At 37.9% G+C, this 26934-nt stretch overlaps 1 protein-coding gene across 5 annotated transcripts in view; it reads left to right on the top strand.

Moving 5' to 3' along the window:
- Positions 1 to 26934, top strand: part of NR6A1 (nuclear receptor subfamily 6 group A member 1) — a 220917-nt gene that overhangs the window by 11584 nt on the left and 182399 nt on the right. For all 5 annotated transcript variants that reach the window (XM_034664500.1, XM_034664499.1, XM_034664502.1 and 2 more), the window contains exon 2: positions 23473 to 23514. In XM_034664500.1, the coding sequence (XP_034520391.1) occupies positions 23473 to 23514 (42 nt within the window). The remainder of the gene's footprint in view (positions 1 to 23472; positions 23515 to 26934) is intronic.

Here is a 26934-nt window from a genome sequence, read left to right as displayed (position 1 = left end):
CAAGCAGGGGGAGTAGGAGAGGAAGAAGCAGGCTCCTAGCAGAGGAGCCTGATGTGGGGCTTGATACCAGAATGCCGGGATCATGCCCTGAGCCGAAGGCAGATGCTTAACAGAACACTTAACGACTGCACCACCCAGGCGCCCCGATGGATTTGTTACTTTTAAATGAGTAGATATTTTTAAAATTTCTTAGTTTTCTAGCATGATAAATTATCGATTGATAGCTATAACCCACATAAACATTAGCTCTTTGAGGTCCTCAATAATTTTGAAGAATGTAAAAGGGGTCCTAATCACTCAGACCAAAACTATGTGAGAACCCTGTTATAAATGAAGGAATCTGAGGTATAAGAAAATGGTGACCTCACAAGATCCTATTGTTAGTACTTTGTTACTTTGGGTTGTCCTTTTCTTGCTTTTTTTTTTTCTCTGTAAAGGGACTGCAGAGGGGGAAAGAAATGAAAGAGTTCATATTTTAAGTTTTCTTTGCTCGAGACTAAGTGAAGTGTGTCATAGTTCACCCTCACGGAGTTCTCTGATAAGGCTTTTGTTACCTGTTACATGAAACCTGTTGCTTAACTGCTAATTATCTTGTGGTAGAAATTTTCCAATAGAACCTGTTTCCTCACTAAGGGGAAATTGTGGAAATAAATCTTAATGACACACAAATTCTTAATAGGAGTCATTCCTGTAAAAATAGTGGAATATGTACATGGGATTTAAAAAGATCCTATCTTGCTTTTTCCAAGAATAGCTTGCTTGTTTGCTTTCAGACAAGTTTGGCTTTCATTGAGTCTTTTGAAGTTGTGATTTTTGGCAATGTCATTTTGTAGATTGGTTTGCCTTTTAACCTGGTTTCCACTGAGGGAGGTGGTAATAAATCCTGTACAGAACAAGCATCTCCTTTTCTGGTCTAAGAATATACCCTTTCCTAGTGTGAGTTACATTTTAGTGTAAATCAATTACTGTGTTGTTAAAAGAGTTAGGGATTTACTCCTAAAGGTAGTTGCTAGGTAGAACTCATTCTGTAGTGAGCTTGCTAGCAGAAGAAATGTCACATAACAATGTAAATAACAATAAGGAGTTACTGGATCAGAACTTAAGATGAAGCTTGGTGGGTGATAAAAGATCAGTGAGGTATTTGGGCTTCCTTCCTTGAGAGCTCTGTAATTATCTTGATGTTCTTGGAGTTTCACATAATGTACCCTTTAAAGCATTTTTGTATTCTGTGGGGGTTGCAGCTTAGTCATAAGATACAAGTCTTTCCTTTTTCATTTTAATACTTTATTTCAAGGTTCAGATGAAATTCTTAAATTCATGATTCATCAATTGAGTTAAATTGTTTTAATTACTTAAGTTAATAACTGAGGCAGATTATTTTTTCTTCCATATTCTTGCTTTACTCTTGAAATATAACCTGTCAGGAGACTTCCTCTCTAGCCTTGAAATCCTTCCTCCAAAATCCCTTTTTAGCAGGATAATAAACCACCTGGGGGGAACCCCCCACTGATATCTATTTAGAGGGCTTTGTTTTTTTGGAAGTGGCAGTAGTTTCTGTCAGGGAGGAAGGATTTTGGTTAGATGGTGTGAGAGGGGAAAGAGCATGGACTCTGGAGTGTGGCAGAACAAAGATCACAGCTATGTGACTTTGTCACTTGACTTCTCTGAACTTTGGTGTTCTGATTTAATAATTATAGCAGCTAACATCTATATAATATTCTAAGCACCTTACATGTATTAACTCAGTTTATCCTCATAACTCTATGAATTAGGTGTTCTGTTATCCTCTTCCTTTTGGAACTGTGGAAACTGAAGCCCATGAGGTTAAGCCCCAAATTTTATAGTTAGTAACATTGTTTTTTTTTTTAAGATTTTATTTATTTATTCAACAGAGATAGAGGCAGCCAGCGAGAGAGGGAACACAAGCAGGGGGAGTGGGAGAGGAAGAAGCAGGCTCATAGCCAAAGAGCCTGATGTGGGGCTCGATCCCATAATGCCGGGATCACGCCCTGAGCCGAAGGCAGACGCTTAACCGCTGTGCCACCCAGGCGCCCTATAGTTAGTAACATTGTAAATAATTGTTTCCTAGATTCAATTCCTCCCCACCTCCAGTTTATTAAGGATTAGTGACAAGGTCTGTAAAGCGACAAGGTCTGTAAAGTGCCAAGCAAAATGTCTGTCCCAAAGCAGACACTTGTGAATCCAGGCCATTTATAGTTGTTGAGGAGGCCCAGAACTCCGCTTCCTGTAGATAGTCACAAGATCCACTTTTAGAATTCCAAGTGAGTTTTTTCTTTCTCTCATGTTGTCTTTAATAAGCCAACCAGAAAACAATTTTGTGGAGTCAGGGACAATCCTTGGTGGCCCAAAGGGATGCTAAGGGAAGAAGGGGTTTTAAGCTACTCAAGGCAGGGATAACATATCTTGTATCTGTGTCCTCAACACTAAGCACAAGGAATTGGTGTTTTATGATTGTTGAATGAATGAATGAAAGAACAGTTAGGCCAGGAGTCTATCTGAGTCTTAATTTTTATCTGAGACCTTTGAATTTGAGTCCTTGGCTGGTAGTCAGAGAAACTCTACAAAACATATGGGAGGAGAATGATGTGCTTCTCCGTCATTTGGGAAAATTGGGCCAATATCTATGTCAAGCAGTGTGTTGAACACTAAATCCAAGGTTTGATGGGCCCTCGAACCAGAATGTAGTTTCTGTTTGGAAATGTGGCTCTCCTTGTAACTAAAATGACTAGATACACCAGATTAAGATGAGATGGCCAATAAACTCCTGGCTGTTTGACTGCATTGGGGAATTCAGGAAAAGATGGCTTTGTCACTTGTACCTTTTTTTTTTTTTTTTTTTTTTTTACTTCTGCCACACAAAAGCTGGCTATATGAAGGAGAGGAGAAATTTGAAAATGGAAGTATAAGAGCCAGTTGTCCAAAGCTTGTAAAATATAGAGAGTGATTTCCTAGCAAAGAGAGATACAGTGAGAAATATGTGGCAGTGTGGATTTCATAGATTATGGTAGCAATATGGTCTGAGTAGGAAAGGACTTGAGAGAAGAGGCCAACCAACCACATTGTTTGGGGAGGTAGGATGCCCAGGAACTAGTTGATAAGGCCTGGGTTTGCCTAGGTTCTGATTTTAACTTGTTACAAAGTCATGTCTGTATGTCACCTATAAAATGAAGGAGCTAAATTAGATAATCCCTCGAGGGATTTTTCAGCTTTATGATGGAATGAATTGGGTAAAACAGGAAGTTGCAATTTAGGAGAGCCCTGCCTATAGCAAACAGCTATGATATAGCGTGCTACATTATCTGGGAGGATTTTGATTTCAGATACCGTTCAGTCATCACTCAACGTTTGTATTTACCATACATACTGTTTCCCTGTTTTGACTTTAGAACACCTGGCTGTGTGAAAGTCTGTAGGATCACATAATTTACATGCAGATTCCATTCTCTGTGTGCACTTTTATAGAAATGCTTACAATTAAAGTTCTAATGCTACAATTTATAACCTAAACTTGAAATTAGATGTAGAGTTTTTTCTTTTTAAAATGATCGCTTTTCTTCACATTTATAACCCCTCCATGCTACACTTTCTCTTTTTTAAGTACAATTTCATTCATTGAGTCAAACCTATATTTAATTTCAGTTTTTCCCTCATTCCTTGTAAATAGATTATTATCTGCAAAACTAATTCAACATTGATAAGAGTCCTGTCCTTTTAAGATTAAATGCCCTGCATTTGAGAACTTGGATTCATTAAGGAAAATTGCAAAACCTTCTTAAATGCTGTAAAAAGGGAACCCAGCAGGAAAAGGGCAGCAATGCATGGGGGAGGGGAAATGGGGGGGCAGTAAGCAAGGGAGCTGCAGTTGAAATATTCATCAATCATTTTACTGGCACCAGGAAACCAATCAGCCTTTTAGAGGAGAGAACTTAATCAATCACCTAATGTGGGAAATTACAATTGCTTTCCCACACACACAGAAATATTCTTTTACTTGCTGACAGATCAAATCTGAAAGAGAGTTGGGCTGGCCAGAATCCAGAGGTAACCGAAAGTACTACTGTGATGAAGAAATGGATTTAACATTTGAAGATAAAATTTCCTGTCTGTTTTGAGTCTGTTCAAAATATTTAACATGAGTTTGCTTTTCATACAGTATGTTCCATTAATAAGAAAGAATTATTGAGCACATATGGGCAATACAAAGTATGTGAAATACTTTAGATTTATTCTCCAGTGCTAGTTTAAGGAGCATAGATGGGGCTCCTCACTGGAGAATACCCAGTGTTTCCAGTACTTCATTTGGAAAGCAACTTTAGAGCATCGTCTAAGGGACACATCCTGGGGAACACAGTTGGAAGTGCTTGCATATAAATATAAGCAGGAGGGATTTAGCTGTATATTGCATTTAGATTTTAAGTGGTGTTATCCCTGAACTGTGTTCTTGAATTGCCTATGGCCCTTAGATGCGAGGAACCTAATGTTTTTAAAGTTAGAAATGCATGATCATTGTAGAAGACACAGAAAATGAGGGAAAATTACATATATTAATCTTGCCTCCAAGTAACTTTCATTAACATTTTCTTATTTTTTTCTAGACTTTCTTCAAATTCTAGTTTTTTGCTTGTTGTTGTAATCATATAGTATATGCCATTATGCTTCTTGTTTAATTTTAAGCTTTTTTTTGTCATGTTATAAACTTTACTCATTCAACATGAATTAAAACTGTTACTAGTATATCACAGTCCATTGTTTTTAATTGTTGGACATTTCTCACTTTATAACAATACTGCTTGGACCATTTTGTGCTTTCTTTTAATTTGGCTTATTTTGGAGGGATAGATTTTTAGAAGTATGTATCTACCTCATTGTACCTTCTTCAACAACCAGTTCCATTTACACTAAGATATCTTGTATGCTGACATCTAGCTCTATTAGCAGTACTTTTTTTTTTTTTTTAAGTGCCTGGTGCTTGAGATAGAATTGAGACCCTGCGATAGGCTATTCTGTTCTCCTTTTTTATTTTTTAGAAAGATAAAGTCACTCCCAATGCCTTTTGTCCCCTGAATCTTTTAGATTTCTGGCACCAGGCCTCCCATGCACGTTGCTTTCCACCCCCACCTCTACCCTACTATCTCCAGCTTCATCAGAGGAGTGTTTAGGGACCCTTCTGAGGCTGCCTTCTTTCTCTTATAGATTATTAGGGAATGGGTAGCAAAGAGACTTTTGAAGCCTTTGCTGGTTGCATCTAAGAATTTCCGAAGGATGGGCTGTGCGTGTGTGTATGTTTCTCTCTATTCCAGTACAACTATATCACCTTCCTCAAAGTCTTGAAAAGATCTGGAAACTTACACTGAATTTGATTAGAAATTAAATACATGGAAAGAGAAGTTAAACTTGCATTCCTTTAGAAATCTGCATAATCCTCCTGGGTTCCTCAGTGGCTTTTATCCTGATCCTGCATAGGGTTTGATAGTGAAAAAGACCTAAATAAATTTTGTGCTAATTTGAAAGGAATTCGCAGTTTTTAAGAGGGCTGGTTTCAGAATGGAAATAGTAACATTTTGGGAGGCTGGCTATCTACAAATTTTGAATTAAAGCATAAATCGTGTTTGCTGAAATTATAGAGTCTTCTAGTAATTTGTAAAATTATGTTGATTGAGGGTAAACACAAATGTTTGAAGATCATTTGCTCTGCTTCTTTGTTCTCACCGCTGGTGGTCAGAGAACTTGCAATTTGCCAAGACAGTTTTTATAATGCTCTTTAATAAGAAAGCGAATAAGCCAGCTGCTCTTTCCCTTAACTATACCAATTGCAAACCTCCTCGAGTCCTGGTTAGTAATTAAAAGCCTTGAGATGACCTTGAATCTAACTGAACTAGGAAAAGCTGCATTGAGTTAAATTTATAGCTTTTGTTGATTTCAAAAGAGAGTAGGAAGAATCGCATTCATTTTGCTAAAAACATTAAAGGTAGCCTTGGGTGGTGCACATTGAAGATCAGAAATAATAAGAGGCACTATTAAGGTGCAAAAGAGAGGCCTGGAATGGACTAAAAGGAATAAAAATTAAGTTTGTCATCTCTTCGTTAAGCATTTAAAATATGTACTTGAAAAGCTTTAAGATAGGGTGGCATTTTTCAAACTGTCAGTTTTCTTGTATTCAGATTTGTTAGAAGATCTGTTCCCCCCCAATCTTAACATCAGAGATGTTTGAACCCAATGGGAAATCAACAAATGTTTAATGCTTTTTAAAAGTAACAGTGTAATTGGTTCTTTTTTTTTTTTTTAAGATTTTATTTATTTATTTTAGAGCATAAGACCATGAGTCAGGGGAGGGGCAGAGGGAGAGGGATAAGCAGATTCCCTGCTGATCAGGGAGCCAGATATGGGGCTCAATCCTAGAACCCTGGGATCACTACCTGAGCTGAAGTCAGACACCTAACCAACTGAGCCACCCAGGTGTCCCGTAATTGGTTCTTAAAATATTTTACAGGAGTGGGAACTTTGTTAGTAAAAATTGGATTATACTGAGGCAGTATAAAAGTAAAAAATATTAATATTTTAAAACTACTTTATATAATGGGCCATATCATAAGATCTATGAATAGAGAATTGTTCTGCTTACCAAAAAGGGCAGAGTACATTTTTAGTTGTTTAGAGAGCCTAGAACTACTACCTTATTGATAGAAGGAAACTTGAAATTGTTGCTGTTAAGTCAAGTTTTATGTGTCAATTGGTGAGATAAGACATGCCTTCTAGCATCATAAATGTAATAAATCCCTGAAGAGTCCAATCATAAGGCAAGTAGTTTGAGCAAGCATTATTGTCTTATATTAGATCTTATAGGTTTTAGGATTATTTTGGTTCTTACATTTATTTAATGAGACTAGCCTACAGTTTGATCAAAATAATTGATTATAAAATAGTATACTTCTGTGTGCGTGAGAAAGAGAGAGAGAGAGAGAGGGAGACGGATGCACCAGGGTAATTTAAAGGTTGTGCTGTAGTCGGGATTGCCAGTCTGGGATCCTTGAAGATGGTAATGGGGATTCTCAAGCAATTGCAGTTATTTAAAATTTGATCTGAAATCATTTGAGAAGTAAAGTTGTCCAGGCTAAATAAATAATAAGATCTTTTGACTTTTGCCTGAAATTATTCCAGCTTAGTCTGGCAACACTACCACTCAACCGTTGAATAGCAGATAGAAATTTTTGCAGAAAAGGGTAGCGTAAGTATTGTAGTATGGTAGACAAACTGCCTTGGCAATTAAAAATGATTTCAGTGAATTGTTTTTGTGATGTAGTGATAAGTAGGTGTATTAGATCATGAGCTTCAGAGTTAGACCTGGCTTTAAATCCTGTCTAATCTACTTTTTTTAAAAAAAGATTTTACTTATTTATTTGAGAGAGAGAGAGAGATCAAGAGAGTGGCGTGAGGGGCAGTGGGAGAAGCAGACTCCCTCCTGAGCAGGGAACTTGATGCTGGGCTCTATCCTGGGCTTAACCAACTGAACCACCCAGGTACCCCTAATCTACTTTTGTGGGGGCTTTGGGGGGTAGTGGGAGTGAAAGAATGTTAGAATCACCACACACCAGGTTACTAGTGAATGAAATGATGTAGTGTGTGAAGAACCTAGAGTGTGGTTTATTACTTTAGGAAGGTTATTTAACATTTCTCCATTTCCTTATCTGTAAGTAAGGTTAAGACCATCTACTTCATAAGTAGGCAAGCTAGTTCACCAAAATCCAAGTCATTGAAACTAGTTTGCCAATGTCCAGTTTACCCAATATGTAATTCAATTAAAATCAATTTGCTGAATCTTATTTGTAGAACTTACAGATTTTGTTGTCACTCTTCTACTCCTTAATTACTTTCTTACCATTTCCCCCTTATTCTCCCCTTTTCTTGTACCCTATCTCTCCCCCATCATCTGCAGCCCAGATCCAGGCTGTATCTTTCCACCAGCAGAGGTCCCCTTTCTGCCCTAGTTCTTTGCAGCCACAGCTGCAGAGAGCTGGGGTAGAGACAAATTAACATTATTGAAAATGCTCCTATCCTGTCTATCTTAATTTGGTAGAAATATTTAAAAGCTAATTAAACTGTCCCATTAATATGAATTGTTATAAACTGTATAAATAGTTAAAACAAGTTTTTGGCAAATTTAGAGATCTGGCTATTGGGAGATTTGGCCATTTGGTGAATTGACTTGCAAGTACCTCAGAGGTATGTTTGGAGAAATTAGGGAATATATGTAAAAAGTGAGTATTACTGCACAGGGTTGGACTTCAGTAGGTACTCTGTTGGGGTTTCTTTTCCCAGAGCACTTCTACTCAGGGAATTGAAGCGCCGCCCCCTCCCCCTGCCTTCCCCACCTGCCCCAAATTTCTCACCTGGGTTCTAGTTGGACAATAGCAAATGTTGAAGTGATCAAGTCTGGTTTATGGACCACCTAGTGACTTCCCTTCCCCTTACAGCATTGTTGAATTTGCCCAAATGAAATACCTTCTTTTAGCTTGGGCATCTTTTATAAAATGGCCTTGCCTTTGGTACCCTTTGGGGTCTGATTTCTCATTGATTTATGGTATGTACCACTTTTCTGAAACAGTTTATTCCTAGTCATTTGTAACTAGAATTACAAGCCTTAGAGAGTAAACTGTAGCTTTATGAGGGTAAAACGTAAGGCCGGGTCCCTGGAGGTTCTTGGTGGGACATGTCATGATTAGAGCAAATGCTTTAAGGAAGCAGAAAGCCTTGCTTCCCCACCCCCTATCCCAAGCCTCTCTAGAAGTCTTTAAAAAGGGTTTCTGGTAATATCCTTTAAAAAGGAAGGGAAGAAATGATTGTTGAATGCTCAGTGTGTGCCAGGCACTGTACTAAACTATCTAATGTAATCCTTTCCACAACTTTTCGTTGCTACGTGGTGACAGTCCCATATTACAGAGGAGTTAACTGAGGTTTTAGTGTTGAAAATAACTTACCACTACTTATACCACTACTCCACCAAACCAGTGTTTTCCAGACTTTAGTCTTTCTGGTATCCTCATCATGATTTTTGTCATTTACTACTGTGTTGTTTATTTAATAGTTTACATATTGTGTAGTTAAATACTTTGCAACCCAAAATTTATTTTAAAAGTAAATTTTGTTATTCTAAATGGGAAATTATTTGCCATAAATACAAGGTAACAGTAAAAAGTAATGAAAATAATATTGTGTTAAATTCTAGCTAAGATGTCTGCCCAAGTCTGTGTGGTCAGGCCTTTGTTAGGGAGATTAACAAGCATTAGAAAGACAATGGACAAACTAGTACTAAACTGAGGTTTTTCTTCTGATGTAATTAGAAGGGTTGAAAAAATTGAAAAGGTAACAAACAACTTTGGAATGTTTTAAAATGCTGTTTGTACCACTTAAAATCTTCCAGTGATCTCCTCACTTTGGGAAATTCTGAGTAGGTGATGGTGTGCTGATTTTCTACATGAGCAAACTGTGGGGAGGAAATCTGTTCAATGTTGAACCCGTAGTCCCACAGACCTTGTCTAGGCACCCATCCCCACCACCCCTTTCCTTCTCTCCTTCCTCCCTTCTCATCCTTCCTCTTCTCTTGTCCATCCTCTAGGAGAATTCAGAAGATTTTAGATGGATTTTTCTGATTTTTTTGTTTAACTGCTGTGAGACAGGATTTCATCCTAAGGAACTCAGGTCTTTCTCCAAACATTGCATTTCTTGTGCTTACTGGATTGGGTGTACAGTATACAGTAATTTCGTAGGTATTGTATTCCTATGTAAAGTATTTGTGGAAATAAATCTAAAGACATCATAAACCTTCTTTTGATTATTAATTAGATAATGTTGGAAGGGTAAGTTTGAAAAAAGATACTGCCAGCAGTTTTGAAACAGTTATCTCAAGTGCAATAAAAGGCAGTTTCTCTGATTTTTGTCTTTCATAGTTTTGTAATTTATATTTGCAATAATTATAAATTTAATTAACATTTTATTACATTATGTTCCAATGTAGACAATAGGTACTTGATATAACTGTCATAACTGGGGTCTAGACTATGGTTTGAATTTTTTAAAGTCTGTTTTAAAAAGATTTACATTTTAATTTGATTTTTATTTGTACAATTCTCTGAATAAAAACTTTTTTTTTTTTTAGGATTCTATTTGAGAGAGAGAGAGAAAGTGCACGCACGTATGGGTTGGGGTTAGGAGCAGAGGGAAGGGGAGAAACAGACTCTCCCGCTGAGCAGGGAGCCCGATGTAGGGCTCGATCCCAGGATACTGGGATCATGACCCACGCTGAAGGCAGACACTTAACTGACTGAGCCACCCAGGTGCCCCAAGAAAAACTTTCCAATATCACGTTTTTCTTACTTAATTTTGTATTGTGTCAGTTGCTACAAAAGGAATTTTGTAATCCTATTGTTGAAAAAGTTTGTTTTACTAGTTATGGTACAAGAAAAATACTTGGTTCTGAATTATTTTATTTATTTTGTTTTATTTATGTGCAGTAATCTCTGCACCCAGTGTGGGGCTCAAACCCACAACCCTGAGATCAAGAGTTGCACATTCTTGGGTTGGGTGTATGGGCCTGGGAAGTATCCAGCACTTAGAACCGAGAAACAAAGTGTGAGGATAAAGCCCTGCCTGCATGGCTCAGTTACGTGTTCGACTTCTGATTTCAACTCAGGTCATGATCTTAGGGTCATGGGATCTAGTCTCTTGTTGGGCTCCCGGCTCAGTGTGGAGTCGGCTTGAGATTCTCTCTCCCTCTGCCCCTCTGGAACTCTCTCACTCTCTTTCTCTCAAATCTTAAAAAAAAAAAAAAATTAAATTGCACTCTGTACCAACGAGCCAGCCAGGCACCCCTGAATTATTTTAAATAGCATCTTTAAAATTCTTCATGGAAACATTTTGTACTTGGAAAGAAATTATGAGGAATTTTCTTAGAAATAACAGTTATGAGGGGCCCCTGGGTGGCACAGTCAGTTGAGCATCTGACTCTTGGTTTTGGCTCAGGTCATGATCTCAGGGTTGTGAGACCCCTGGCTGGTCTCCTAGCTCAGCGAGGAGTCTGCTCAAGTTTTTCTGTCCCTCTCTCTCTCTGCCCCTTCCTGTGCTCAGTCGTGCGCGTGTGCTCTCTCTCTCTCAAATAGATAAATAAATAAATCTTTAAAAAAAAGAAATCACAGTTATAATATGCAGATCTAAAGATAATAGGCAGAATTTACTTGGTGACTTGATTTTCTTTTATCTTTTATTGTACTTTATGTTATGTAATGTCTTAGAATATTTACTATGGATTCTTCATAAATCATCCTGTGAAACCTATTCCTAATAGGTGTCTAATCCCAGGCACCAGGCTGGTGTAATGTATGGCAGGCCATACATAGTTGAATGGATATTTTAATGAAATTTTTCTAAATCTTGGCGTAAATCAAAATATATTATTCACTACTCTATGACATTTTGAATCCGGGGTTTTAACCCAGAGCTTAGCCCAGGGTCGGATATGTCATTATGCTTCGGTATATGAAGTAACGGAAACTTAAGACCAAAGAGTTTGAAATTTTGTTATTAAGCTCAAATGTGCTCTCATTTAGAATTTTACCACTTAAATTTTATTTATTTATTTATTTATTTATTTATTTATTTATTTATTTTAGTGTTTTTTTTATTATGTTAGTCACCATCCAGTACATCCCTAGTTTCTGATGTAAAAGTTTGATGATTCATTAGTTGCGTATAACACCCAGTGCACCATGCAATACGTGCCCTCCTTACTACCTCTATCCCATTTCCACACCCCCCGTCCCCTCTGAAGCCCTCAGTTTGTTTCTCAGAGTCCGTAGTCTTTCATGCTTCATTCCCCCTTCTGATTACCCCCACTTTCTTTACCACTTTATTTACCTTTCTTTACCACTTAAATTTTAAACGACAAAAACTTGATTTCTCTGTCGTCTAGAGTGTACATTGAAATATTTGTGTTCTTCCTGTTAAAGAGAAAACTTTTTGTCTTAAACTGATTCATAATTGAATTGTATATTTATGTGTAAAATTGGCCAAATTAGTACTTCGTTTGTGACCATTGTCTTTCTCTGAAAATTTTGTAGTTAAGCGTTTTATGTTTTCTTCATCCGAAGTTTATTGTGTGCTCTCTTGGTGCTAATTATGTATAGCAGTCTTACAAGGGAAGTAACATTGTCATTTTTGCAGATAAGAGAACTGAGAGCATTTAGTGTGACTTGGCCCATTCAGTGGGAGAGATGGGATTCAAATCCTGGTCTAATTCCAGGACTCTCTTGGAATCTCAGCACTCGCTTCTGGTAGAGGAGGATCCTAAGGGCCGTTTGTACCTTAAAGAGTCGAATATTTAGAAGACATTGCTTTAATAGTGGATGTAAAATATAAAACCAAGATTCAGGGGCACCTGGGTGGCTCAGTCAGTTAAGCATCTACCTTCAGCTCAGGTCATGATCCCAGGATTCTAGGATGGAGCCCTGCGTGGTGGTGGTGATGGGGTGTCCCTGCTTAGTTGGGAGTTTGCATCCCCCCCCCATGCTCGCTCGCTCTCTCGCTCTGCTCTCCCTCAAATAAATAAATAAAATCTTTTTAAAAAATAAGATAAAAATTCAGAGTACTGACTCCTCCATTTTTTAAGGCATGGGGACAGGTGTGCTCTTTGAAAATTATTCGCTTAAAATTCTTAACCTTTTTTCTTAACTGGTTATGATTTTTTTTTTTAAGATTTTATTTATTTATTTGACAGAGATAGAGACAGCCAGCGAGAGAGGGAACACAAGCAGGGGGAGTGGGAGAGGAAGAGCCTGATGTGGGGCTCGATCCCATAACGCCGGGATCACGCCCTGAGCCGAAGGCAGATGCTCAACTGCTGTGCCACCCAGGTGCCCCTGATTTTTTTTTTTTAAGATACCTTTGTTTCCCAGGAAAAGAACAAAATCCAAAGCCAATTTGTGGTGTCGAAGAAGGATGTTGTGGGGTTTAAGACAGATTCTTGCCAACAGGGAGGCAATGCTGGCCCTGGGCATGTGACGCAGAATCCGATCTCTCTGTGTGTAATGGGAGGGAATTTTCATACTTAATGCCTTTTTAGGATATAAAGCAAAATAGCATTAGGCTATTTAAATACTATTTGGAACAAGATAAAAAGTGAGTAACATGAACTAAAAACATGAAGCCTAACATGGTAGAGACTCTAAGTAACCAGTGTGTCTACGCAGCTTCAATTTCCAGGTCAGCTTGTATTTCATTCTGCTTTGTTGACTTTACAGATATGCTCTTCTCTTATGACATGGTTAGCCACTACTTGCTTCTGAATATTATGGTCATTTTGACTTATTCAGGAATGTGAGGCATATTCAGAGAGAGGGTTGCTAATGTCAGATCAGAACAGCTATGTACCAAATAATGGGGTCTTCCTCTGGAAACCTGAAATTCTCAGTATTTCACTTAGTTTTGAGATACAGGGAAGCAAGAATGCTACTTCAGTGTTAGGTTTGTGCTAATCCATATGCATGATAATGCTGGAAGAGGAACTTTACCTCTAACCTGATAGAACTTCCAACAGGTATCAAAAACTAAGGAAGGGTACATTATGTGATGTGGTTAACTAGATTTGCTTCAGGTTTGAAAGGTCCTGGGGTGAAAGGTTAAAGATGTTTTATCTCTTTGCTGTCACACAATGGATTTTTGAAGCTGGGGGATGAGAGATGGCAGTGAGCTTTAGGCAGTAATGACTAACTAGTGTGTCAGAAAGATTAGTGCCCAGAATTGTGTTTCTAATATAAAGTAATTTAGAAATCATTTAGAGAGGGGTCCTTGGGTGGCTCAGTCAGTTAAGTGTCTGCCTTCAGCTCAGGTCATGATGTGGGGGTCCTGGGATGGAGTCTGCATTGGGCTCCCTGCTCAGAGGGGAGTCTGCTTCCCCCTTCTGCCTCTGCTCCTGCTCTCTTCCCATGTGCTCTCCCTTGAATAAATACATAAAATCTTTTTTAAAAGAGTCATTTAGAGAATGTCTGGTAGGATTTTTTCCTTTAAGTGGTCAATTTTTGAGAATTAAGCCAAATTATTTTGTTTTTAGGATTTCTTTAAATGTACATTTTTCTGTTTATAAAAGCAACTTATTTTTGATCAGAAAAGTAGAATGGAGGGAAAAAATCAGCTATAATTCCCACACTTAGAGATAATCACTGGGATAAAATAGACTAAAATGTGCTTTTTCGTGTATGTATATCAGAATAGCTGAGTTCATTCTGAGAGTACAATTTACTTTTTTTAAAAGTGGCATTTGCCCATTATAAAGTCTTGATAAACATTTAAAATGCTTGCAAAATACCCTCATTGAATAGGTGTACCATAATTTAATTAGTCATTCTCCTGTGGTTGGATTTTTAAGTGGCTTTCTATTTTGTACTATTTATTTCTGGCCCTTTTCTTAGGATATTTTTCCAGGATTGATCCAGAGGGAAAACCTCTTCAAGGCCCTTCATGCATCCGTGTTGTTCTATTTTTATATGGGGGTTTTCAAAGAGAATAAGGAAAAGGTACATTCTGCTGCTTGAGGGGCATCTCTTGGTTGCATCTGCTTCTTACTAATGGATTTCCTGAACAGAGCGACTTCTGTTCCATCAAACCATCTGTTGAGGATGGTATGGGGCACTTTCTAAGATGACCTCAAAAGCTTTCTGACCACTTTCAAACAAACTCCTTGGTCTGTAAGACTCTTTTTCAATTAGTCTTTAAAATGAATGAACAAAAAAATCTCCGTCCTCCCTACTCTTGGTGGGAGCAACTTAAAATTTTTCAAAAGAAGCTAGTTCTTGGCTAATTATTTTACTTATTTAAAGTTTTATACTTTGGGTTTCACCTGGTTGGTAAAGTTACTCTGGCTGCTTCTGACATGGACATCTTGGATTATTCAAGAGCAAATTTCTAAGTGGATCCATCTGAGGTGTGGCTTTCTTCTTGGACTCTAAGGCCCTGCTGTTTTGGGAATGTCAGGGTTTATTCTTTGAAAATTCTTTGAAATAATGTCCAATTCCCATCTAGCTGGCTGTTGCAAAGCACATAAGTGCAAAGGTAGGGTTTTTATTAGCCCTACTGCTCTGAGTACAAGTTCTTTTGTTTTGACTTTGTGGCTCTTTATAAAGAGTAACAGAGTACAATAATCTCTTTAAATCTATAAGATGGAGATAATATTAGCTACTTTCAGTAAGAATTCATATAAAGCACCAAGCCATTGCCTGGCATATAATAAAGATTCAATAAATGGCAACTGACAGAGTATTTTATATATTTTCTTATATATATGCATTTCAAAATTTCTTTAACTTCTAGGCCAAATGAAGAGTTATCAATAATCCTTTCTGTTACTTTAGAGAACCAGAAATTGTAAAAGAAAAATGTCAGAGGTTCATCAGTACCTGCCGTTTTCTGAGAAATGCCTGTACTATATTTCCATAGAAACACTAGTGACCTCTGACTTCTAAAATCGAATTGCTTTCCTAAACTGTTTTCACCTTCTGATTGTGGCCACAGCCTTGAAGCTGTGTGTACTGTTATTTTTTTTTTAAGGTCGTAAAATTGAAATGTCATAATCTTGGGCTAGCTTTTCTGCCCTCCGTCTGGTTTCAAGGCTGTATTTACAAAGCTAGAAGCCTGAAAAACTGTATGAAAGGTGATGCAGCTTGATCAGATGAAAGTTACTAATGTTTCCATAGAAATATAGATACTTGTTGTAAGCGACATTTAAGCTGAGCAAATATGTGGGTACAATAGGTTATATAATTGAGAATCCTTGGCTTCCCTTCCCCCTACTCTTTTTGGCCCCTAAGATTTCACATTAAAATGACATTGAGAAAAGGGCATTGTTTTTTTTTGCAGCTTTTAAAATGGGACCTTGACATTTGTAGGTGGAGAAGAGGAAATATGACTTGAAGCTCTGCCAGCCAGCTAGCTTTTGCTGTGTGGACTTGTGGTGCTATGTCCCTGCATTCAAAAGCATTTTCTATTATTTCTGAAGTATGGTTTGTCAGGTTGCCTATGAGAAACAAAAGCTAATGGCCCAAGTGGCACCCCACTCACTGGATAGAAAGGAAAGAGGCAGATGTGAATTTAGGCTCAGCCAATTCAAAGAAAAGTGTTTCAGTATCTGCTTAGGTCTGGGGCTAGCTCACAGGCTGTAAGCCTGGTCTGACTAGCTAATGTTTGCTTATCTCCCCCTCCCCCCGCTGCCCTCCCCAATACACACATTTCTTCTCAGCCTCTATCCAAGCCATGCATTGTACCAAAAGGAGCCTAAAAGAAGTTGGGCAAGAGCCCTGAAAAAATAGGAAGAGTTCCTAGAATTAAAGGAGCTGAGGATGGTTTGCCATATTTATGTTGGCTACTCCCACAGAGCTATTTTTAAAAATAAAAAAAATTTTCATGCTTTTAGTTTCCTGGTTGACATTTTATTATTTTATTTATTATTATTATTATTATTATTATTATTATTATTATTATTATTATTCTTTTGGTTGAAATTTTAGGCCATTGTATTGAAGTAGTCAGAGTTGGCCTGGCATTGACAGACTTCCTAGGTATATACATGTATTTCCTTTACTCAGTGACTCTATTGCCAATAGAATAAAAACCCAAAACTCCTCATGTATGGCAGTGAAAATCCTTTGTGATATGGTCCTGGCTGGGGCTTCAGTCAAATCAAATTACCAGGTAACATTCTGTTTCTGCTCTCTGTTCGTGCCGTTTACCTCCAGCTTCCTTTGCATATGTTTCTTAAATAGCCCTGTTTGTCTGGTGAATGCTTATTCCTTCCACATGCCTCTAGCCCCATGGCTGCTATTTCTGCTCTTTCACTAATATTGATCACAGCTACCAAGCTCTTTCCACTGACCTAAGTGTATTATATTATCTCATTGAATCCTTACAACAATCTACAGATGAGGAAATTGACTCAGAGAGGTGAGGCCACTTCCTGAGCTAACGTAATTAGTAAGTTATGGTACCGGAACTCAAATCTATTCTGATATCAAAATTCTCTGTACTACTTTCCAGTTGCATCTTGTCCATCTCTCTCCATCTGTCTGCTATAGTGTGGGCATGTACTTAATGACATTGGAAGGAATAAGTGTATTTGCAGGCTGATAGAATTATTTTTCTTATAATATATATATACTTATAAATTGGATAGTAAATAACACTAGCCTAAGCATTTCTATATTTTGGTTTCTTTAAAGCTGTAACAGAATCCAAAAGGTGGCATAACAAGTTTAAAAAGAAGGATGACATCTTTTTAGTCTTACATTGTCCATCTTAATAGAGACTGGCCTTATGTAACTACTTTATTTAATTAAAATGAAATAAAGTTTAAAATTCAGTTGCTTAGTCACACTAGTCACTTTCCAAATGCTTAGTCACATGTAGCTAGTGGCTACTGCATTGGAAGATAGAGATAGAGAACATTTTCATTATTGTAGCAACTTCTATTGGACATTGCTATTCTAGACATTAAAGGCAGAGAATAGTGAAACTGTTATGTTCTCTTAGAATTTGATATTATGGTAAGAAATTAATTGTTGTGGCATTGTGGTTTAGTGCTATTGCTTTTTGGAGAAAGCAGCAGTTCCTTAATATTAACTGAGCAGCCTTTCCTGGGATCCAGGGACATGTCTCAACTTTGGGGCTAGATTATAATTAGGGCTGAGACCAGATCTGACTGAAAGAAGGACACAAGTTTCATTGGGGACCTAATCATGATCAGAGGAGACAAGGCAGATTGGAAATGAATACAAATGATCAGAGCCGGTTGGAAGCACAGGAATCTGGAAGCGCAGAGTTAGGGACACTAACCAGAGCAATTTCAGAACCCTTTTAGACNTGGTTGGTTCAGAAAGGACCAGTGAATGACTGTTACATATTAGTACAAATCCTGGATAGAAATTTTTAGCTTTTTGGTGGGGAGTGTGGAGATGAATTTCTCTAGAACCTGAATTTATGGTCAGTGGCCCTATCACGATGTGGTGTTGGAAGCACAGGAATCTGGAAGCGCAGAGTTAGGGACACTAACCAGAGCAATTTCAGAACCCTTTTAGACCCCTGACTTCCTTCTGGAAGCCCTGTTTCACTTCATACATTACGTCTTTTTTTAAAAAAGACATTTTTTATTTATTTGAGAGAGCAAGCATGAGTGGGGGGGAGGGGCAGAGGGAGAAGCAGACTCCCCACTGAGCAGGGAGCCTGGGCTCAATCCCAGGACTCAGATCATGACCTGAGCGGAAGGCAGATGCTTAACTGACTGAGCCACCCAGGCACCTCCATAGCTCACATTTAAAACAATGTATAGAACTTGAATTACAGTTGACTGAGTGAAGAAAAATCAGATCTCTTTATTAATTTAAACATTTAATGTAATATTTGCAGGTTTGGTTTGTTTTTTGAATTTCGAAGCCAGTTTTTCCCCCCCCTTGTCTTCAGAGGTTCCTGAAAAGCTCATAGATTCAGTCATTGTGTCTCTAGTGCCTAACTTGGACTTGAGTGTGTGTGGGAGAAGGAGGGGAAAGAATTGGAGACCTGACCTGAGCCCTGACATCAGAACGGTAAGAGAAGGCTCAGGTGGAGAAAACTGTGTGCAGAGGAATGGAGACTAAAGGTAAAGAGGGTGTTGAATTTAGGGAGCTACAGTGTAGTACTGTGTGGGTGGAATAATACACTGTTGGATGGGATGAGAAGCAAGAGATAAAAGCTGAAGTGGTAGGCAGATCATGAAGGATATACATGTTTTCTGTTTTGGGGAAAGATGTGGTATTTGATTAGAATCGTAGAATTTTGCCTTTTAAGAGCCTCACTTTAATTTTGCCTGTGTGCTGCCGAGGCTTCAGAATAGACTGAGTGACTGGCATACAGTCATGTTAAATCTAAACATTCCTAGAGTAATATTTAACTTGGTTTTGTAAAAGACACATTATAGATTAAAATTGACTGTTATTTCACGCTTAAATTTATTTACTGGCATTACCCATAGCTTTTATTTGTTCACATTTGGATAAAAATGGATGCTCATAGTTTATTTAGGATCCTGTTTTGGTAAATACTACATGATTTTAATCCTCAAAATGGTAACTAAAGAAAAAGATCAGTAACTTTTTAATTTGTCTTTGTAGCTGGTCAGATTGAGGAGNTAAAAAAAAAAAAAAATTGACTGTTATTTCACGCTTAAATTTATTTACTGGCATTACCCATAGCTTTTATTTGTTCACATTTGGATAAAAATGGATGCTCATAGTTTATTTAGGATCCTGTTTTGGTAAATACTACATGATTTTAATCCTCAAAATGGTAACTAAAGAAAAAGATCAGTAACTTTTTAATTTGTCTTTGTAGCTGGTCAGATTGAGGAGTCACTGATCTTTTTCTTTTTGCCAAATGTCTGTTGGAGAAAAGCTTATCACCTGGATCTTCCTTTGTATTAAAGAAAATTCTTAGACTTTGGAGCCATTTATCGATGATTATTTGCCACAAAGTAGGTAATTTATGTATATTCACCAATATACATAATTGGTGAACAACTGTCAAGGTGACAGTTGAACAAGAGGATTATTTTTATCCCCATTTCAGGAAATAGGCCTGGGGTAGTAAATTAAATAAAAATATCGGCAAATCTGGGATTTGAATCCAACTCTAACTCAGACCTATGGTAAGTCAATATAAACTTTGCACTAAATTTCCGATTGCTATGAGCACATTGACTTGGTGATACATACCATCTTAGAAACCTATCTGTGTTTCTTGTGTGTCCATTTTTAAAACAATTTAAGTCAGTAGCCAAAGGCCTTGGATTTCTCAGAACATTTCCTAATTTGTTTAATGTGTTACGTTTTGTGAGGCAGATGGTTTTGGGGGTATGTCTGTGTATCTGTATGATTTAGGAGTCTGTTTTTTACTAAGAAACTCTGATATCCTTTGCTGTTGTGTTGAATGAATTGAACATATATTGGGGTTACTTCCAGCCATGATTTGGATTCTTCTAGCTAAGAATCATTTTGCTAGCTAGATCTGGTTATTGAGAATCTGGGCAAGACTCTGAGAACGGTAGCCAGATCCAGCCATTCATTCCATTGACTCATTGTCAGAAGGTAGGATTAACATTGTTTTACATATCTCCTCAGGACTCCTGCACTGGTGGTCATCTGTAAAACCAGAGACAGCATTAGTAGCCAATGGTCTCACGGCTGGATGGGGGAAATGTAGATACAGTTACTGACATCCATAATCCTTGTGACCATTGGGGGAATTTGTTTTAGGACAAATATAAAGACTCCTCCTTTACAAGCACTTTACAAGCTCAAAATAGTAAAATGTTCAAGAATCACAGCAAGTAACTAAAGTGACATTAGGGTTCTATCCCAGGGCTTTGAGGATGAAGTCATGAATGGATCAATAGTTCTGCTGTAAACTACTCTTTGCTACCATGGACACAGCACTGGATTGGATGGACCCTAGGGATTGCTTAGTAGTAGCTCACATATGTTGAGCTCTGACTTTGTCAAGTACTGTGAAAAGCCTTTATTATTTTTTTTATTTTTTATTATTTTTTAAAGATTTTATTGATTCACTCACGGGGGTAGAGTGAGAAAGAGCATGCATGCGTTTGCGCACAAGCAGGGAGAGGAGGAATAGGAGAGGGGGAGAGAATCCTCAAGCAGACCCCCCCCACCAGTGCAGAGCCCAGGACCCTGAAATCATGACCTAAGCCAAAGGTAGATGTCCAACTGACTGAGCCACCCAGGTGCTCCTGTGCAGACTTTCACATGAACTGTCTCATTTACTTCTTTTAACAGACCTATAAAGTAGGTCCTGTTGTTAATCCCAATTTATTGCAGGGTTAGGGGCAATCCTCCTTGGGTCATATGGACTGAGTGTGTAAAAGGGATAAGTCTCCAAAGAAAAATCAGGATGCCATTAACAGGAGAAGGGGGGAGTGATTGCTAGGCAGATAAAAGCAATAGATGTCCATTTTAATGATTTTTGTTTGTATTTTCTTTGTTTTTTTGACCCTCTGTTTGTGTTTGATCTGGTTACTTTGAGTTCAGAATATTGTTTGTTTTCAGAAAATGCATTAAATTTTGTCCTTTCTTGAGACTTCTAGTATATTTCTTTTCATTTAAGGTTCAGAATCTGAGGTCCAGAATAGGGAGTGTCTTGCCTAAGTCATATCATTAAATTAAAAGAACTTAGGAGAGACCTAACTTTCCCATTATACTACCCTGCCTTCCCATGCTTTTCTCCTGTTTTTGAGTCAGTTTATATTAAGTAAATACTTATTCTCAGTTTCACTTCTGGCAGGATGTCCTGTATTGAACCCATGTGTAATGTTGAGTTATTTCCTTATTGCCTTGCATCTCTCTACAACTTTTCTGATTCCCATCACCTTCATGTATATAGAAAGGCTTTGAAGTTGCTTTGAAGTGAGCCTTCTCAGGCATCTTAGCCACTTCTAGCAGCTTCCAAACTCTGCCATTCCAGGTCTGATTCCCTTATTCAGACCTTCCACACAGTTTTCATGCTAGACTTAGGTTTCCTAATTCTGTGGCTGTGATGTAGTGGTAGGTTTGTGTTTTCTGTATAGTTCATTCTGCATTTGTGCACCTTCCATAACGTATTGGCGACTGTTCTGGGCATAGAAGCAGCCCTGCGAATGGTGGAGCATGGTTCCTAACCTTGAAGAGCTCACTCTCTCATGGAGGAGGCAGTTACTGAAATTGTTCCTGGGGTCCCTGGGTGGCTCATTGGGTTGGGTATCTGATTCTTGGTTTCGGCTCAGGTCATGATATCGGGGTCCTGAGATCAAGCCCCATGTTGGGCTCCACACTCAGCAAGCAGTCTGCTTGCCCCTCTCCCTCTGCTTCCCCCCCACCCCCTGCCCCTCTGCTTGCACGCATGCGCTTGAGTTCTCTCTCTCTCTCAAATGAATAGATAAATTTTAAAAATTGTTCCTTTATCCTTTGGTGAATGCAGGATGGGCCTCTCCTCTTTTCCATGTTTCATAGTGGTGATTGATATTTGAGCTAGATCTTGAAAGATGAATAGGAAGGAGGAGGAGGAGGAAGCACAGCTAGGCAAGAAGAGATGTGGCATGTTTAGTGAATGGTGTGGTCCAAACGGTCAGGATTGCTGAAGACATTAAAAATTATGGTGCTTAAATAGTGTCCCTGCTCTTTGAATACCTCTTTTCCACATGACTCCCAGTGGCTGGTCTGGCTTACAATGGCTTAGATAGGATGACAGAAAATGCTGTCACAGGGGGTAGGAAAAAAGAAAGAAGAAAAAGAAGAAGAAGAAAAAAGAGAAAATGTTCTCATATTCCTCTAGTCCTAGTTTTGCTTCCTGTTGTTTTTTTTTTTAAAGTAGGCTCCATGCTCAGTGTGGAGCCCAATGAGGGGCTTGAACTCACAACCCTGAGATCAAGAGTTGGACGCTTAACCAACAGCCACCCAGGTGCCCCTGCTCCATTATTTTTGAATTGACCATTGAGATATTATAGTTGATGTTTATTGGACAGCTTTGTACTAGGCTTGTGAGGTGATTTGGATACAGTTGTGAACACAACAGTCCAGGCCCCTTCTTCAGTAGAATAGTCTCATAGTGGAGTTAGACATTGAACAAGTAATTTCTTGTTGATGAGTGCACAGAATGTTATAGATAATTATAATAGGGTGCTTTGACCTTGTGTATGAGACAAGGGTACAAGAGGCAAGAGAAGCTTTTCTGAGGAAATATTTAAGCTGAGGATGAGTAGAAAGCAAACTGGAGAAAGTACGCAGTTGTTCCAGGGGAAAAGAACTTTCATCAGCTACATCTAGAATACCTACAGTATGTTTGCTCTTCACTATGCTTGATTTTTCTCCTCAGTGTGATAATTACACACAAGTCAGACAGATATAGCTCAGACTTTTTGGGCCTGAAATGGGCTTTGAGAGGTATTTATTCCAACCTGAACTGCGTACTTATTAATGGAAAATTGCTTCCATTTGTGTGTAGGTAAAATTTTCAGCATTTGTGAAAATTTTAAGTAAAATTACCATTTGATATTTTTCATAAGCTCATATTTTGTATATTTTACTTTCTTTTGGAAAATAATTGATAACGTTAAATAGAGCATGTCAGATATTTAATGAATTGTAATCTTTCTGTGAATTTTTATTCCAACTAATATTGGCATGCTTAGGCCTCATCACTACCTTGTGGTAAGTGTGGTTACTCTTTCCATTTTTTTATATAATGATGATGAAATGGAGGCTCAGGGAGGAATATACAGTAGGTAAATGTAATAGAGGTAGGATTCAAATCCGAATTTGACTTTTCAGTCTGAATTTTTGAGTGACCTTAGAGTAATTCATGAATTATAATCGTTTTTCCCTATTGTTTTGTCTTTAGGTTTTTGTCAGGATGAATTGCCAGAGCTTGACCCGGGCACTAGTAAGTTCTGAACGTTCCCCAGTTTTCGTGAGTATGAAAAAGATGTGCGTATGTCCTTTTAAGTATAAAACTTGAGGGTGTCATTGGTGGCCATATTGACTCCAGTCTTATTTCACTTTGGTTTATAATTATGGGGAGGACATTCTATCTTTTCTTGTTATGCTTTCCTTTTCTTCTCATATTATTCAGTGGTCAGAAATGTAACATTTAGTATAAAATTGGTTTGCTAAAAATTTATTTAATGTTAATCTCCTTTCCCTGTTCTTCATTCTCCATGAAACCAACAACAAAAATTGTGCTTTCATTTATGCACGCATACAACCCTATATTCATAACCATTTCTCTAAAGTATTGACTGACTTTGACATAATTTTTTTTTTTTCTGAAATGACAGAGGGGTCGGGGAGGAGGACATAATTTTTTTTAAAAGAGAGATTATGCTTGGTTTAGGTATTTGTACTCAATAACCTTTGTACCACAGTTTAATTTCTAAAGCACTTTTATCTGTATTAAGGTTAAGGTTACGGTTACAAGGGTGACTGTTTCAAGGTCTCATTAAATGATGCTTTATAGGTCTTTGTCTTAATCATAGGTAATCATTGGTGTTTCCAGTTGTTCTCAAAATGTGGCATACAACATTCTGGGATATGCTTATAGCTATTAGAAATAGGACATGGGATTATCTGATGTATAAAGACCTTGTTTTGCTATAATGCCAAAAGGTTGAATGATAAATCAGAATTGAGAATTCATGAGATGATCTAGTTATTTTTCTAGTTCTAGTACTTTTTAGGGTCATGAGACTGGCTATTTGTCACCAATCTGCTATTGATATAAGTGGTAAAGTTTACCTTCTCACCATCCTACTAATATCGGGTATCTGAGGGTGTGGACCTTTTCATGTATTTTTCCCACATACCTTAACAGTATAAAAATTCATGTTTGTTCAACTAATACTTAGTAATTGCAAGGCAAAATAAGTCCTACAATGCTTATCAAACAGCAGGTAAATAGAATTGTCTTTCTAGAAATTGTAAAGTTGAGTCAGCTTTGTAAGTAGTGCCAGTACCTCTGAGTGAACGTAATATTTTCTCTTTGCCCTTCTCTTATGAATAACCTTCATTTAAGAGGAGGAAAAAAGGTAAATTCTTGAGTTGTGGTCCTTTTTTGGATTTTTTTAACATTAGGAAGGACATTGAGATGCTCTGAAATCTTCCAGACAAAACTACACCAAAAAATGTGCCAGATAATTGAGAACTCTGTTAAAAATTGCATGCTGTCTCTACTCCAGGCTTAGTTCTAGGTTCCAGCAATACAAAAAAGATAAGTCTGGGTCTTGTCCTCACGTATTAAGTTTATTGGAAAGTATTTACTTGTCTGGAATTACTTGAAAAATCATTTATTTTTTTAAATATTTTATTTATTTATTTGACAGAGACAGCCAGCGAGAGAGGGAACACAAACAGGGGGAGTGGGAGAGGAAGAAGCAGGCCTCCTAGCAGAGGAGCCTGATGTGGGGCTCAATCCCAGAACGCTGGGATCACGCCCTGAGCCGAAGGCAGATGCTTAATGACTGGGCCACCCAGGCGCCCCTGAAAAAGCATTTTTTAAACCTCTAATTTAGTACATAGTACTCAAACTTATTCTTCTTTTCTGTACTTAATAGCAATTGAAGATAGCTCCTGCCCATTTTCCGGGAAAGGCCCTCATTAAGATTATTATTGAAGTATTCTTCCTTCTGGGCCAAGTAATCCTAACTCATTTAACATTTCTGCATAGAATCTCTAGCCAGATGTGGTGATTTACACACCTCTCCATTCCATGAGAATAGCAGATATTGAATCATAATTTTATATGTCAGTGTAGAATAGGAGTCATCTAAAAAAAAAATCACTTTTCTTCTAAAAACTGTGCTTAGCTTCTGTGGGGAATATTCTCAGTAATCTCCATATTATCTTTATGAAGTTAGTAGTGTTTTATTCCTCTCTCTTTTACAATATTACTATAATACTATTAACAAATGGGCAGAAGGAAAAATTTATCATCTCTGTCTCAGCCGCCTAGGGGTTCAAATGAGCATGCCCAGCTTTAACAAGTGATAGACTTTAAGACTGATAGGGACTGTATGTGTTGTCTTAAGTTGGTTATGAATGTTGATACTGCAAATTCCGTGGCTTCTGACTGGGAAGGAATAACATTTTCTATGTTAATGTCTCATGACTTTTACATATTAGAGTGAGAAAAATAGGGATTTCTCTCCAATGCCTCTTTGGAATTTAGAGGCCCCAATGTCTTCTCCATCTCTCAAATTCTTGATAGGGAAAGCCTGCTCATACTTGCTTATTTTGGAACAAGAAATACCATTGTTGCTGATTTCCCATTGTGGTTGGCAGTGGTTGTAGGTAGCAAGACAACAGGTTGGATGTGTTGGAACAGAGATGAGGAAAAAAGTCTGACTTTGTCCTATTCAAATGGCTTCTTTCCCCAAACTTTTCTGTGATAGAGCAGATGGGTAGCCATACTTAGAATATGGGCAGCTATTCACACTCTGGCTGCCTTCTTATGATTCCTTGGCTTCCTGGAGTCCAATGTTATGGCACAGGTTCAGGCTAAGTTCATTTCTACAAGAAGCATCTCTGTACCCTGCCCATTAGCATAAGCTAGGGACAAGGGCAGTCAAAGGTCAAGAAAAGTTCAAAACAGCATAACCTTTCTGTGCTTCTGTTTCCAAATAACCCCAGTCCGCCCTGCTCCCCGAGTTTTTTCCTCAACCATCGTGTTTACCGTGTAGCTGTAAAACTCAAGAGAACAAGGACTGACTTGATACAAGGGAAGTTAGAGAATAGAAGTCATTGTTGCTTAAAACAGGAGAAATAATTGATTTATGTTTGGGGGCCAATTAGGCTATAAAACAGGAACAGTAAAGGGACCTATGACTTTAGGACAGCTACTTGCTCTGATTTCTGTCCCACGGACAAGGGGCTCCCCAATAAAGGCTGTCAGCTTTTTAAGCTAAATTATTAATTCCTTTCATGCCTCTCAGGGATTGTAAACAGCACATAATACAGGAAAACAATTGATACTGTTCAGTTATTGGCCAGATAGAGGGTCAAAGGGTAAATAGTTGGATTAGCAACAGCTGTTCTTCCTCCTCAAACTTTTGTTCCTTATTATCTATTTCAGCAAAGTCGTTCCTTAGTGTTTGGCCTCTAAACAGTTAAATCCATTTCTTTTCTTATAAATAATTATTGATCAAAATTGAAAATGCTCATATTTTAAATCAGTTTCCAAAGCTGAAAATGAGCATTGTTTTTGGAATGTGCTGGGTTGTTTGATGTTAAAGGGTATTAGCCCAACGAAAGTAACTACTTGAAGTTAGATTAGAAGCTTTTTAGCTATTTTTACCAACTGCTTGCAGAT

This window comes from Ailuropoda melanoleuca, chromosome 7 (assembly GCF_002007445.2).
Source record: "Ailuropoda melanoleuca isolate Jingjing chromosome 7, ASM200744v2, whole genome shotgun sequence".
Taxonomy (NCBI): domain Eukaryota; kingdom Metazoa; phylum Chordata; class Mammalia; order Carnivora; family Ursidae; genus Ailuropoda; species Ailuropoda melanoleuca.
The sequence above is the reverse complement of the archived record's forward strand: the minus strand, read 5'-3'. Positions and strand labels throughout refer to the sequence as shown.